General features: G+C 34.9%; 1 protein-coding gene across 3 annotated transcripts in view; it reads right to left on the bottom strand.

The window, feature by feature from the left end:
- Positions 1–12,980, bottom strand: part of Phkb (phosphorylase kinase regulatory subunit beta) — a 220,070-nt gene that overhangs the window by 161,758 nt on the left and 45,332 nt on the right. For all 3 annotated transcript variants that reach the window (XM_026406881.2, XM_026406882.2, XM_026406883.2), the window contains exon 6: positions 7,689–7,769. In XM_026406881.2, the coding sequence (XP_026262666.2) occupies positions 7,689–7,769 (81 nt within the window). The remainder of the gene's footprint in view (positions 1–7,688; positions 7,770–12,980) is intronic.

The raw sequence follows: 12,980 nt of genomic DNA, 5'->3' as shown, positions 1-12,980 counted from the left end.
CTTCTTGAGTATTAAAACAACTGAACTGATCCCTTTATCTCAATCTTGTCCTCCTAGGTTTATTCTCCACAAAGCAAAGTTATCTCTTTAAAAAATAACTCAAGTTTTAACACACTTCTATCTCAAAATCCGAGATGGCTTTCCATCAAACTTGGAATAAAATCCCAGATTCTAAATATTCATCAACTTTTTTTTATTCCACTATAATAATGTGGATTTCATAACTTTAAAGACAATCTCTTTTCTCAATTCTCTATTCTGTTTGGTCCATAGAAACTCAAAAAATATTTACCAAACGATTGCAAGATTCACACAAAGATGCATGAATGGATGCAAGCATCCAACATGAATAAATACGTAAACCTCAGATCTACCTGGCTTGAACATAGTGTTGTAACATGATGTTTTAGTCAGCTTTTTCACTGCTGTGACTAAAAGACCCAACCAGAAGAAATTTAGGGCAGGAAAAGTTTATCGGGGGGCTCAGGTTTCAGAGGTCTCAATCCACAGAGGCTCCATTCCTCAAGGCTTGAGGTGAGGCAGAACATCATGGCAGAAGAGTGTAGTGGAAGGAAGCAGCTCACATGATGATCCGGAAGCAGAGAGAGTGGTCTCCATTTGCCAGATACAAAATATATACCCCAAAGCTAGACTCAAATTCTCACCTCCTCCAGCCACACCCTACCACTCAGTTAATCCCTATCAGAGGATGAATTCACTGTGTAAACTGGGCATGGTGGTGCATGCCTGTAATCCCAGCAGCTGGGGAGGCTGAGGCAGGAAGATCAAGAGTTCAAAGCCAGCCTCAGCAGAAGCGAGGTGCTAAGCAACTCAGTGAGATCCTGTCCCAAAATAAAATACAAAACAGGGATAAGGATGTATGTAGTTCAGTGGTTAAGTGTCCCTGAGTTTTAACCCTGTTTACCAGCCTCATACCCCAAAATCAAGTGTGCATTAAAAAAAAAAAAATTCAACCAGAACCTACTGCTAAATATAGTAGTCTGAATCCCAACCACACCTAGAGTTTCTATTATTTAAGTTCTTGTAAGTTTCTTTCTATACCAAATAGGACTGAAATATGTAATTAAGTAAGAAATTATAAAGTGATGGAGAGTGACTTCAGAGGCTAGGTCATGAAACACAGTACTTGCATCTTGCTCTCTTGGATTACTTGTTCTACAGAATGCCACATGCCACAATGTGAGGACACTGAAGTAGCTCTATAGAGACAAACCCTGCTAACAGTCAGGGGGAAACTAAGGTCTCCTAGCAACAGCTACATGAGTGAGCCATTTTATTTACTTTTTAAAATTAATTAACTTATTTATTTTACAGTAGAGTGCATTTTGACATATACTATACAAATGGAATACAAGTTCTTATTTATCTGCTGTACATAGTTCAGAGTCACTCCAGTAATGTAATCATACATATATATAGAATAATGTCTGTCTCTTTCTACTGTCCATCCCATCCCCACAACCCCACCCCTCTCTTCACTCCCTCTACACAAACCACAGTTCCTTCATTCTTCCCTATCCCCCACCCCACTACGAATCAGCATTTGCTTATCAAAGAAAACATTCGGCTTTCAGTTTTTTGGAATTGGCTTATTTCATTTAGTATGATATTCTCTAGTTACATCCATTTACATGCAAATGCCATAATTTCACTATTCTTTAGGGTGAGTAATATTCCATAGTGCGTGTATACATTTTCTTTATCCATTCACCTGTTGAAGGGCATCTAGGTTGGTTCCATAGTTTAGCTATTGTGAATTGACCTACTATAAATGTTAATGTGGCTGCATCACTATAGTATGCTATTTTTAAGTCCTTTGGGTATAGACCAAGGAATGGGAAAGCTGGGTCAAATAGTGGATACATTCCAAGTTTCTGAGGAATCTCCATACTGCTTTCTATAGTGGTTGCACCAATTTGCAGTGCCACCAACAATGTATGAGTGTACCTTTTCCCCCACATCCTTGTCAACACTTATAATTGCTTATATTCTTGATAATTGCCATTCTGACTGGAGTAAGATGAAATCTTAGGGTAGTTTTGATTTGCATTTCTCTAATTGCTAGAGATGATGAACATTTTGTGTGAGCCATTTCAGAAGCAGGTCTTCCAGCCTGAGTAAAGCCTTCAGATGACTGTAGGCCCAGCTGATACCTATTTCCAATTTCTGACTCACATACTTTGAGATAACATTTATTTACTACTTTTTGGGACAGCACAGGTACTGAGGACTCAGTGCAGTACCAAATTACTTGAGCTCAGTGGCTTAAAAAAAATAAACAATTAGCCCTACATGATGGCACACAGCTAATCTCAAAGACGTGGGAAGATGAAGCAGAAAAACCACCAAGTACAAGACCAGCCCCGGCATCTTAACAAGACCCTGTCAAAAATATAAAAAGCTGGGGATGTAGAATAGGGGTAAAGTGCCTCTGGGTTAAATCCCAATACCAAGTAAACAAACAAACAAACCTTCTTTTAAAGAACTAAAAAGAAAAATGAAAATACCAGGACATTCCTCAATAAACAAACTTTTATCCATGGAAGCAACACTTGGGTTTATTTATCTAAGGGAACAAGAATATGTAGGTCAATTTGACAAACTTCTGTTAATACAATGGCTCAATAGACCACCCTCCAATTATTAGCCTCACTCAATGCTTTTTCCACTTAAAATTCAAGTTCATAAAAAAATAATAAAGAGTGATGTTTTTTCTAAAATGACATGACACTGTGAGACCAATCATTAAAAGGCATCAAAATTGGAGTCATATAACAGCAAAATCATGAGGAAGACCCATTAAACGACTTTAAGGTTGTATCTATGCCCCCATTTGTAAAGGTTTAGCTGATAGAACTTAATGAAGAGACACACAAATAGAGGTTTTAAAACCTTCATTAAAAATAAAAAGAAGCCAGCCATGGTGGCGCACACCTATAATCCCAGTGGCTTAGGAGGCTGGAGCAGGAGTCTTCAGAGTTCAAAGCCAGCTTTAGCAAGGTGCTAAGCAACTCATTATGACCCTGTCTCTAAATAAAATACAAAATAGGGTTGAGGAAGTAGCTCAGTGGTTGGATGCCCCTGAGTTCAATCCCTGGTATGCCTCCCCCAGAATAAAAATAAATAAACAAACAAACAAACAAACAAATCCAAAATGTAGGAAGAGAAGACAAATTTTAACCTTACAAATATTTACTTTCAGAGTATTTTTGAACTCTATAGTTGTAGACTCAAAGGCTAGAAAGTTCCTTCTATGAAAGAATTATGTCTTTTCATATAATAATGCTTTCTATAAAAGTCAAGAAAAATTATTCTAAAGGAAAAACAAACAGTATTTACATAAATTCAGGGTAGTTCTTTGAACCATTTCTAAATGATGAAATGGGACAAAGAGTGCCAAGTTCACTACTTTGCCCTCTCCAACAGATATAAATGAGTTATCTCCATTAGTGGAGATAAAGACTGCATTATAGGGGCTGGGGATGTGGCTCAAGCCTGGCATGCGTGCGGCCTGGGTTCGATCCTCAGCACCACATACAAAAACAAAAGATATTGTGTATGCTGAAATAAAAAATAAATAAATATTAAAAAATAAATAAAAAATAAATATTTAAAAAAATTTCTCTCTCTCTATCTTTAAAAAAAAAGGCTGCATCACGGGAACTTTATGTTAAAGTTAGGTGTAAGTTTAACACATATTATGTGTTTCTCTTTCAATTTAGAAAGCAAATCAGTGTAAAGGCAAAAAATAGAAGTGTCAGTTTCACAGCTTTTATTTTTAATAAAAATACACTTCTCAGAGGAGGACATACAATCAATCAACAAGTACATGAAAAAATGCTCACCATCTCTAGCAGTCAGAGAAATGCAAATCAAAACCACCCTAAGACACCATCTCATTCCAGTAAGATTGGCAGCCATTATGAAGTCAAACAACAACAAGTGCTGGCGAGGATGTGGGGAAACATTGCTGGTGGGACTGCAAATTGGTGAGGCCAATTTGGAAAGCAGTATGGAGATTTCTTGGAAAGCTGGGAATGAAACCACCATTTGACCCAGCTATTCCCCTTCTCGGTCTATTCCCTAAAGACCGAAAAAGAGCATACTATAGGGACACTGCTACATCGATGTTCATAGCAGCACAATTCACAATAGCAAGACTGTGGAACCAACCTAGATGCCCTTCAATAGACGAATGGATAAAAAAAATGTGGCATTTATACACAATGGAGTATTACTCTGCATTAAAAAATGACAAAATCATGGAATTTGCAGGGAAATCGATGGCACTAGAGCAGATTATGCTAAGTGAAGCTAGGCAATCCCTAAAAAACAAATGCCAAATGTTTTCTTTGATATAAGGAGAGTAACTAAGAACAGAGTAGGGAGGAAGAGCATGAGAAGAAGATTAACATTAAACAGGGATGAGAGGTGGGAGGGAAAGGGAGAGAGAAGGGAAATTGCACGGAAATGGAAGGAGACCCCCATCGTTATACAAAACTACATACAAGAGGAAGCGAGGGGTAAGGGAAAAAAAAAAAACAAGGGGGAGAAATGAATTATAGTAGATGGGGTAGAGAGAGAAGATGGGAGGGGAGGGGGGATAGTAGAGGATAGGAAAGGCAGCAGAATACAACAGTCACTAGTATGGCAATATGTAAATCAGTGGATGTGTAACTGATGTGATTCTGCAATCTGTATACGGGGTAAAAATGGGAGTTCATAACCCACTTGAATCAAAGTGTGGAATATGATATGTCAAGAACTATGTAATGTTTTGAACAACCAACAATAAAAATTAAAAAAAAAAAACCAACAATCTGTAAATGTCTACTGCAAGACTGACAGATACCAATGAAGACTAAGATCCCAGGATACATGACACATCTGTGTGGGCTATGAAAGATATTAGAAAATTAGCACACACCACTGACTTAAAAATAATGTGACTTAAAAATAATCTCTAATACAACTTATCATCACAAACATTGGAAATCAGTGTGTTCACAGAACCTCAGTAAGAGTACACAAGATGCTTAAGAAAATGAACCTCTCCTTAAAGAATTACCCTGTGGATGCAAAGTTTGTAACAACAAAAGAATCAGTAAGGATATGATAATGACTTACAAAAAGAAGGAAAATAGTGTATTAGAAATACAAAAGTGAGCTGGGAGCAGTGGCATTCACCTATAATCCCAGCAACTCTAGAGATTGAGGAAGGAGGATCTCAAACTTGAGGCCAGTATAGGAAACTTAAGGAGATCCTGTCTAAAAATAAAAACAAATGGCTGGAATTATAATCAGTGGTAGTTGTTCGATCCCTAGTACTGAAAAAAATACAGACATTGTAATATATATGCTGCATATACATTATATTGTGCATGTATGTATACATGAATGTATATCCCCAAATTTTTCAATACTAAGACAAAGAAGAATTTTAGCAAACTTAAAATTTGATAGTAAACATAAAAAGAGTAGCTGGGGGTTGTGGCTCAGCGGTGGAGCGCTCACCTAGCATGTGCAAGGCCCTGGCTTTGATCCTTAGCACCACATAAAAATAAATAAATAAAACAAAGGTATTGTTTCCAACTTCAACTAAAAAATAAATATTTAAAAAAAAACATGAAAGGAAATATGTGGCAGCCTCACTGTCTTCAAGGTCCATGGATTGCCCTAAGATCTGAATGTACCTAGGAATTGAAGAAGAGATGGAACACTTTCCAATCCAGGGCATAAGGTACAATCAGAAAAGATAATAGTCATCTTTACCACCTTTCAAAGGATTAAATTCTCTAAAATAGAAAAAAAGGAGCTTCATTCACCAAAAAATTCTGTGCAGGTCAATTTATTGCCTATAACCCCTATGATCCCTGAATATCAAGGAAATCTCAAGGAAAAAGATGGTGAGCAGCAATGATACATTTTATTATTCTAGGATCTGATTCTTTATTGTGTATACAATAAAGACTATTGATATTACTATATAGTAATTTTATATGCTCCAGATAAAAATGATAAGGCCAAGAAAAAAATTTAAAAATTTTAAGAAAAAAATATTAAAAATTGCTTAAGTATACATAAGCTATATAAAAGACAATGAAAAAGTTAGAACTATCATATTTATGAAAAATGGCAGTTGACACATTAAGATTTAAATAATTAAAGTAGATATTGACAAAGCAACACATAATTTAAAAGTAAACTGAAATATCAAACAAAACAAAGCCAGTGCTAACTAACGCAATTTCACCACTAACATTTTGCCACAAGTAATATCAGTGTGAAATCACTTTCCACAACGATGTTAGTTGCTGGTTATTGCAAATGATTATCATTCTGTGTTCTACTGGAACCTGGAATATGTCTCCCAGGGCTTTGAAACTTCTATGGGTGAAAAAAATGAAAAGCTAAACAAGCTGGTTGTAGAAACCCTTTTCTCTTTAGTCAGAGTCACACCTCTTTTATTTATTTTATATTTTAGGATGCTCATTAAGATTGAAATGAGTCTTCAGCTCCAGCTCCACTCAAAATGTTTGAATAGCATTATATGCAGTATTATAAAAACTAATAAGTATTTGAATAAGACAAAACCAGAGTTGTGTGATGAATCAAATAAAAGAACCAAAATATAAGAAAGCACAATAGGCTATTATTATTTCTTTGTCATTATTTACCTTCACATTTTAATAGTCTTTACTTACTTTACAAAAATATAAACTACTAAAGAACAGAATTACTTCTACCTATTTCAAAACACCCTCAGCATAGTCCAATGATATTTTGGTGTTTAGTATACAAAATAATTGTTCTTCCCTGGCCAGATGACAGGAGGAATAACAAGTATATATAGAATACCTACTCTTTGATAGAGTTCTCATTGTATGTACCGTCTAGAATAACAAAAAGCTTTTTTGCTGCCACTCTGGCACATTTCGTAGTGTGTCAGCATGTATGCCTGCGTGTTCAGGCATCAGTGCCTGTGAAAGAAAAGTTTCTCAACTTTGGGATATAAATCCTTTTCAATTTTCCTAGTAAGAAAAAGAACATGGTATTTGTCTTTTGAAAAACATGAAGAACCCTACTGAGGTCCTACAAATACAAATAATATGATAAAAGCATATTTCCACTTTTAAATGGATGTTATAAAAAGCCTTGGTGTGAAAAGACATAATAACTGAGAAAATCTGGATCTGTTATTTCACTTTCATTGTTACTAAAATTTTTTGAAAGTTGTATATTTTATTTCAGAATACCTGAAATAGAACCTTCATGGGAGTTAAGTTTACCATCTTAAATATTGTGCTCATTTAAAAAATGTATTGTGCATTGAAAATACAGACCTTTTGATACACTATCCAAATTCATTATCTGATTTAAGAATAACCGATTTTTATGTAAAACAAAAAATACTTTCAGAGATAAAATTTATTTATTTATTTCTTTTTTAAAGAGAGAGTGAAAGAGAGAGGGGGACAGAGAGAGAGAGAGAATTTTAACATTTATTTTTTCTTAGTTCTCGGCGGACACAACATCTTCGTTTTTGTATGTGGTACTGAAGATCGAACCCGGGCCGCACGCACGCTAGGCGAGCGCGCTACCGCTTGAGCCACATCCCGAGCCCCCAGAGATAAAATTTAATAGTAAAGAATTTGGGGAAATCATACCTCATCAGTGTTATAGATAATCTGGAGTCCTGAGGAAATCATCTCCACAAGGTAAAGAAGATAGAGTGATACTGCATTTATCTGAAAATAATCAGCAACAGTAAAAGGTTAAAGGAAACAACAAAACATTAACTTATGAAAATAAACAGAAAGCAATGATTAAAAGTCATTTGCTCTGATAGTGTCATATAAAATCATTTCCTTTTGTATTGTGAAATAAAGGTGATGTGGATTTAGTTCATAATGAAATCTCAGGTTTGTAGGTAAAATTCTAAAATCCTCAAATTCAACGTGATAGGTTAGATTTATTTTCAGACTCTGAGACTTCTACTTTGGAATAGTTTTGCCCCAGAGGATGCCATGTAATATCAATTTATCTGAAATACATGTAAATGACAAATTTATTGGCAGGCAAAACATTATAACTATGCTAGGACACTACACTCTTATTTTCAGACAATACAAAAATTTATATAAATGACTGCAGAAATATGTTCATTTTAACCAATGGTATAACATCATTTAAAACATTTATGAACAAATTAGTTCTATAAAGAAATGAGATATTCTTTTAGATTATTAATCTATTAAAGTAGTCAATATATGGTCTAAAAAAAAGACAATAATACACACTCTAACAAAAAAATAATTGTCATAGAATCCTGAATAGTATTTGTAATCTGCCTCACATAAAAGTAGAAAAGATACATGTTACAATATGGACAAATTTTATATGATGGTTAATTTGGGGTGTCAACTTCACTAGATAAAAGATACCTATAAAACTAATAAAACGTTATTTCTGGGTATTTCTGCAAAAGCATTTCTGGTGGACACTGGCATGTGTATCAGTGGACTGAGTGGGGAAGATCTGCCCTCAATGCAGGTGGGCACTCTCTAATCTGCTAAAGGTCCAGATGAAACCAAAAGGTGGAGTTAGGGCAAATTCTTATTTTCTATTCCTCTTTTGCCCTTGAATGTGAGAACTCAAGGTTCCTTGGCTTTTGGGTTCCAGAACTAACATCAATGCCCCTTCCCCTCAGCACTTAGTTCTTCAGTCTCCATCAGAGAGTTATACCTTCAGCTTCTCTGGTTCTGAGGCTTTCAAACTAGGACTGGGCCATGGTACCAGCATCATCACAATAGATGATCTATTGTAGGAGTTAATCACAATAATTCATGTGAGCCAATTCTCCTAAAGAAGCCCTTCTCAAATATCTATTGATCTATCTATCTCCTAATAGTTCTGTCAATATAGAAAACTCAGGGCACTCTACCACTGAGCCTCATCCCCATCCTTTTTCTTATATTTTATTTTGAGAAAGGATCCTGCTAAGTTGCCAAGTTTGGCCTCAAACTTGTGATGCTCCTGCCTTTTCCTCCCAAGCCATTGGGATTATAGATATACACCACTATGTCCAGCTTGAGTAATACATCTTGAATGAAAGAAGCCAGTCACAAAGATCATACATTGTATGATTGCATTTATATGAAAAGTCAATAGGGAAATCCACACAGCCAGAAAGGAAATTGGTATTTGCTTAGGGATGGAGAGCTTTGGGGGGAAAATAGGGAGTGGCTGCTCATGGGTACAAGGTTTCTTTTTGAGGCAAAGAAAATATTTTTAAAATGACTGTGATAATTGTAACATGAGTCTGAAAATACTAAACATCTCTGAATTGTACACTTTACCAGGTGAACAATATGCTATGTGTATTATATCTCAATAAAGTTATTAAATAACTTTTAAGTGAAAATTTTTAGTTGAAGTAAAGAAACTATAAACTTCTGTCAAAAACAAAGAAAAAGCAAGGTATAAGTTTGTTCACATACAATTCTAATGGGAAAGATTATTAACCTCTAATGGGCTTAGTGGCTTATGTTTCCTTTAACTTTTCACTAACCTTATCAAGAGAAAGACAGAAAGTGGGGGCAGAAAATTATTGGTGCTCTCAAAGCCTTGGACAAAACTGTCCTTCTGCAACCAGGACCCAGCACCACTAGTGGCACTCTTAGGAACCAGACCTATCCTGGATGTCTCCTGACTTCCTAGCACTCAGGCCATTGGGTATCAGGGTCATGTCACCATCCAAGTGTTCCATAGGAACAAGGAGTCTTCAGGTTTTACAGCAACAAAAATATTTGAGTGACCTTCCTTAGAAGATGGCAGAGAAGAATTTCACCTCACTGGGAGGCTCATTCAAATATATTCTAGCATTGACACTGGCCTACTGAAAATGATTTTAAAGAAATTTAATTCCTGTGGACAAATCGGTTACAGAAATTTAGAAGAAAGACAGAAAAGCTCTCTGCTGTAACATTTATTTAATGCTTATATTGCCAGGCACTGACCTTAAATTCTGTGATACAAAAAAAAAAAAAAAAAATGAGCTGGAACCAGGCACAGTGGTATGTACCTATAGTTCCAGCTACTTAGAAGAGTGAGCCCATGGAGTTTGGGACCAATCTGGACAACAAAACAAGACCCCATCTATTAAATTAAAAAGAAAAACAAAGGAAAAAATGCATAAGCTGTACGGAATGTGTATAAAAATAGGTACAGAGTTGGAGATGTAGTTCAGTGGTAGAGAGCTTGACTAGCATACAAGAGGCCATGGATTCAATCCCCAGCACAAAAATAAAACAAAAAATCGGCACAAAGACCAATGGAACAAGATTAAAAACCCAGAATTTTTTTTAAAATTTTTTTATTTTACATCCAACTTATTTTCAACAAAGGCAGTAAGAAAATAAAGTTTCTTCAATAAATGGTGCTGAAAAAATGGATATTTACATGAAAAAGAAAGAAATAAGATCTCTTTCATACAAAAATCAGCTCAAAAGATATCAAAGACTTCACTTGGAGATCTGAAACTAAAATTACTAAATGAAAATGTAGGGGAAATGCTTCAGGATATTAGTCTAGGCAAAGATTTTTTGTGTATCACCACAAAAGTAAAAGCAACAAAAGCAAAAATGGACAAGCGAGTATATCAAACTAAAGTTTCTACAGAACAAAATAAACAATCAACAGAATGAAGAGATAATCTACAGAACAGAAAAAAAAGCTGAAAGCTATTCATCCTAGAAGAAATTAATTTTCAGAATATATATACAAGGAACTCAATAGCAACAAAATAATCTTGATTTAAAAATGGGCAAATGACCCAAAGAAAGAGAATGTACAAATAGCCAACAAGTATAAGAAAAAATGTTCAAGATCACTAAACATGAGGGAAATGCAAATAAAAACAATAATGAGATATCATTTTAGCCATGTTATAATAGCTATTATCAGTAAGACAAAAAATAAAAAATGCTGGAAAGGATGTAGAGAGAGAGGAATCTCATATACTATTATTAGAAATGTAAACTAGTATAGCCATTATGAAAAATAGTATGGAGGGGCTGGGGCTCAATGGTAGAGTGCTCGCCTAGCATGCATGAGGCACTGGATTCGATCCTCAGCACCACATAAAAATAAAAAATAAATATATTGTGTCCACCTAAAACTAAAAAATAAATATTAAAAAAAGAAAACAGTATGGAGGGTCTTCAAAAAACTAGAAATAGAACTAACAAATGATGCATCAATCCTACTAAAGGATATATATCCAAAAGAACTAAAATAAATCAGTTAGACATCTGTACTCATGTCTAACTGTTTATTGCAGCACTATTCACAATAACAAAAGCACAGAATGAACATAAAGTGTCTATTAGTGGATAAATGGATTAAGAAAATGTGGTGTAAAAAGAGTGCAATATTTTTTAGCCATGAAAAAGAAATACTGTGTTTTGCAGCAACATGGATGGAGCTGAAGGACAGTATGTTACGTGAAATAAATCAGGCACAGAAAGACATACTGCATGCTTTTCCTTACATGCACAAACAAAAAAGTTGGTTTCAAAGAAGTAGAGAGTAAAATAGTTGTTACCAAAGCCTGGGAAGGAACAGGAGCACGGATACAGACAGGATGGTTAACAGAAATAGGGAACACTTGGATAGGAGGAATGACTTAAAATGTGCTACACCACAGTAGGATAACTACCATTGACAACAATTAATGGAATATTTCCAAATAGCTAGAAGGAGGATTTTTAATGTTCTCAACACAAAGAAACTATAAACATCTGAAGTGAAAATTATACCAATTATCCTGATCTGATCATTACACAAGTATATATATATATATATATATATATATATATATGAATGTAAGTATTGTATATAGACACTTATATGTGCATACATACATATGTCTGTCACAATGTAACCCATGAATATGTACACATATTGTGTCAAACATAAAAATATAAAAAAAGTTCGTGCACCAAGATCAAGTGGGATTCATCCCAGGAATGCAAGGTAGGTTCAATATACAGAAATCAATAAAATTTAATTCATCACATAAATAGACTTAAAGACAAGAATCATATGATCATCTCAATAGATGCAGAAAAAGCATTTGACAAACTACAGCACCCCTTTATGTTTAAAACACTAGAAAAATTAGAAATAACAGGAACATATCTCAACATCATAAAGGCTATCTATGCTAAGCCCCAGGCCAACATCATTCTAAATGGAGAAAACGTGAAGGCATTCCCTTTAAAAACTAAAACAAGACAGGGATGCCCTCTTTCACCACTTCTATTTAACATAGTTCTTGAAACACTGGCCAGAGCAATCAGAGAGACAAAAAAATTAAAGGGATACACATAGGAAAAGAAGAACTCAAATTGGCACTATTTGCTGATGATATAATTCTATACCTAGAAGACCCTAAAAGTTCCACGAGAAATTGTCTAGAACTAGTAAATTAATTCAGCAAAGTAGCAGGATATAAATCAACACCCATAAATCAAAGGCATTTCTGTATATCAGTGACAAATCCTCTGAAAGGGAAATGAGGAAAACTACCCCATTCACAAACCTCAAAAAAAGTGAAATACTTGGGAATCAACTTAACAAAAGAGGTGAAAGATCTACATAATGAAAATACAGAACCCTATAAGAAGACCTTAGAAGATGGAAAGATCTACCTTGCTCTTGGATAGGCAGAATATTATCAAAATGACCATACTTCCAAAAGCACTATATAGATTCAATGCAATTCTGATCAAAATCCCAATGACATTCCTCATAGAAAGAAAAAGCAATCATGAAATTCATCTGAAAAAATAAGAGACCCAGAATAGCTAAAGCAATCCTTAGCAGGAAGAATGAAGCAGGTGGCATCACTATACCAACCTTAAACTATACTACAGAGCATTAGTAACAAAAACAGT

The sequence above is a fragment of the Urocitellus parryii genome, chromosome 15, assembly GCF_045843805.1.
Source record: "Urocitellus parryii isolate mUroPar1 chromosome 15, mUroPar1.hap1, whole genome shotgun sequence".
Taxonomy (NCBI): Eukaryota; Metazoa; Chordata; class Mammalia; order Rodentia; family Sciuridae; genus Urocitellus; species Urocitellus parryii.
Note: the sequence above shows the minus strand (reverse complement) of the source record. Positions and strands in the feature narration are given on the sequence as shown.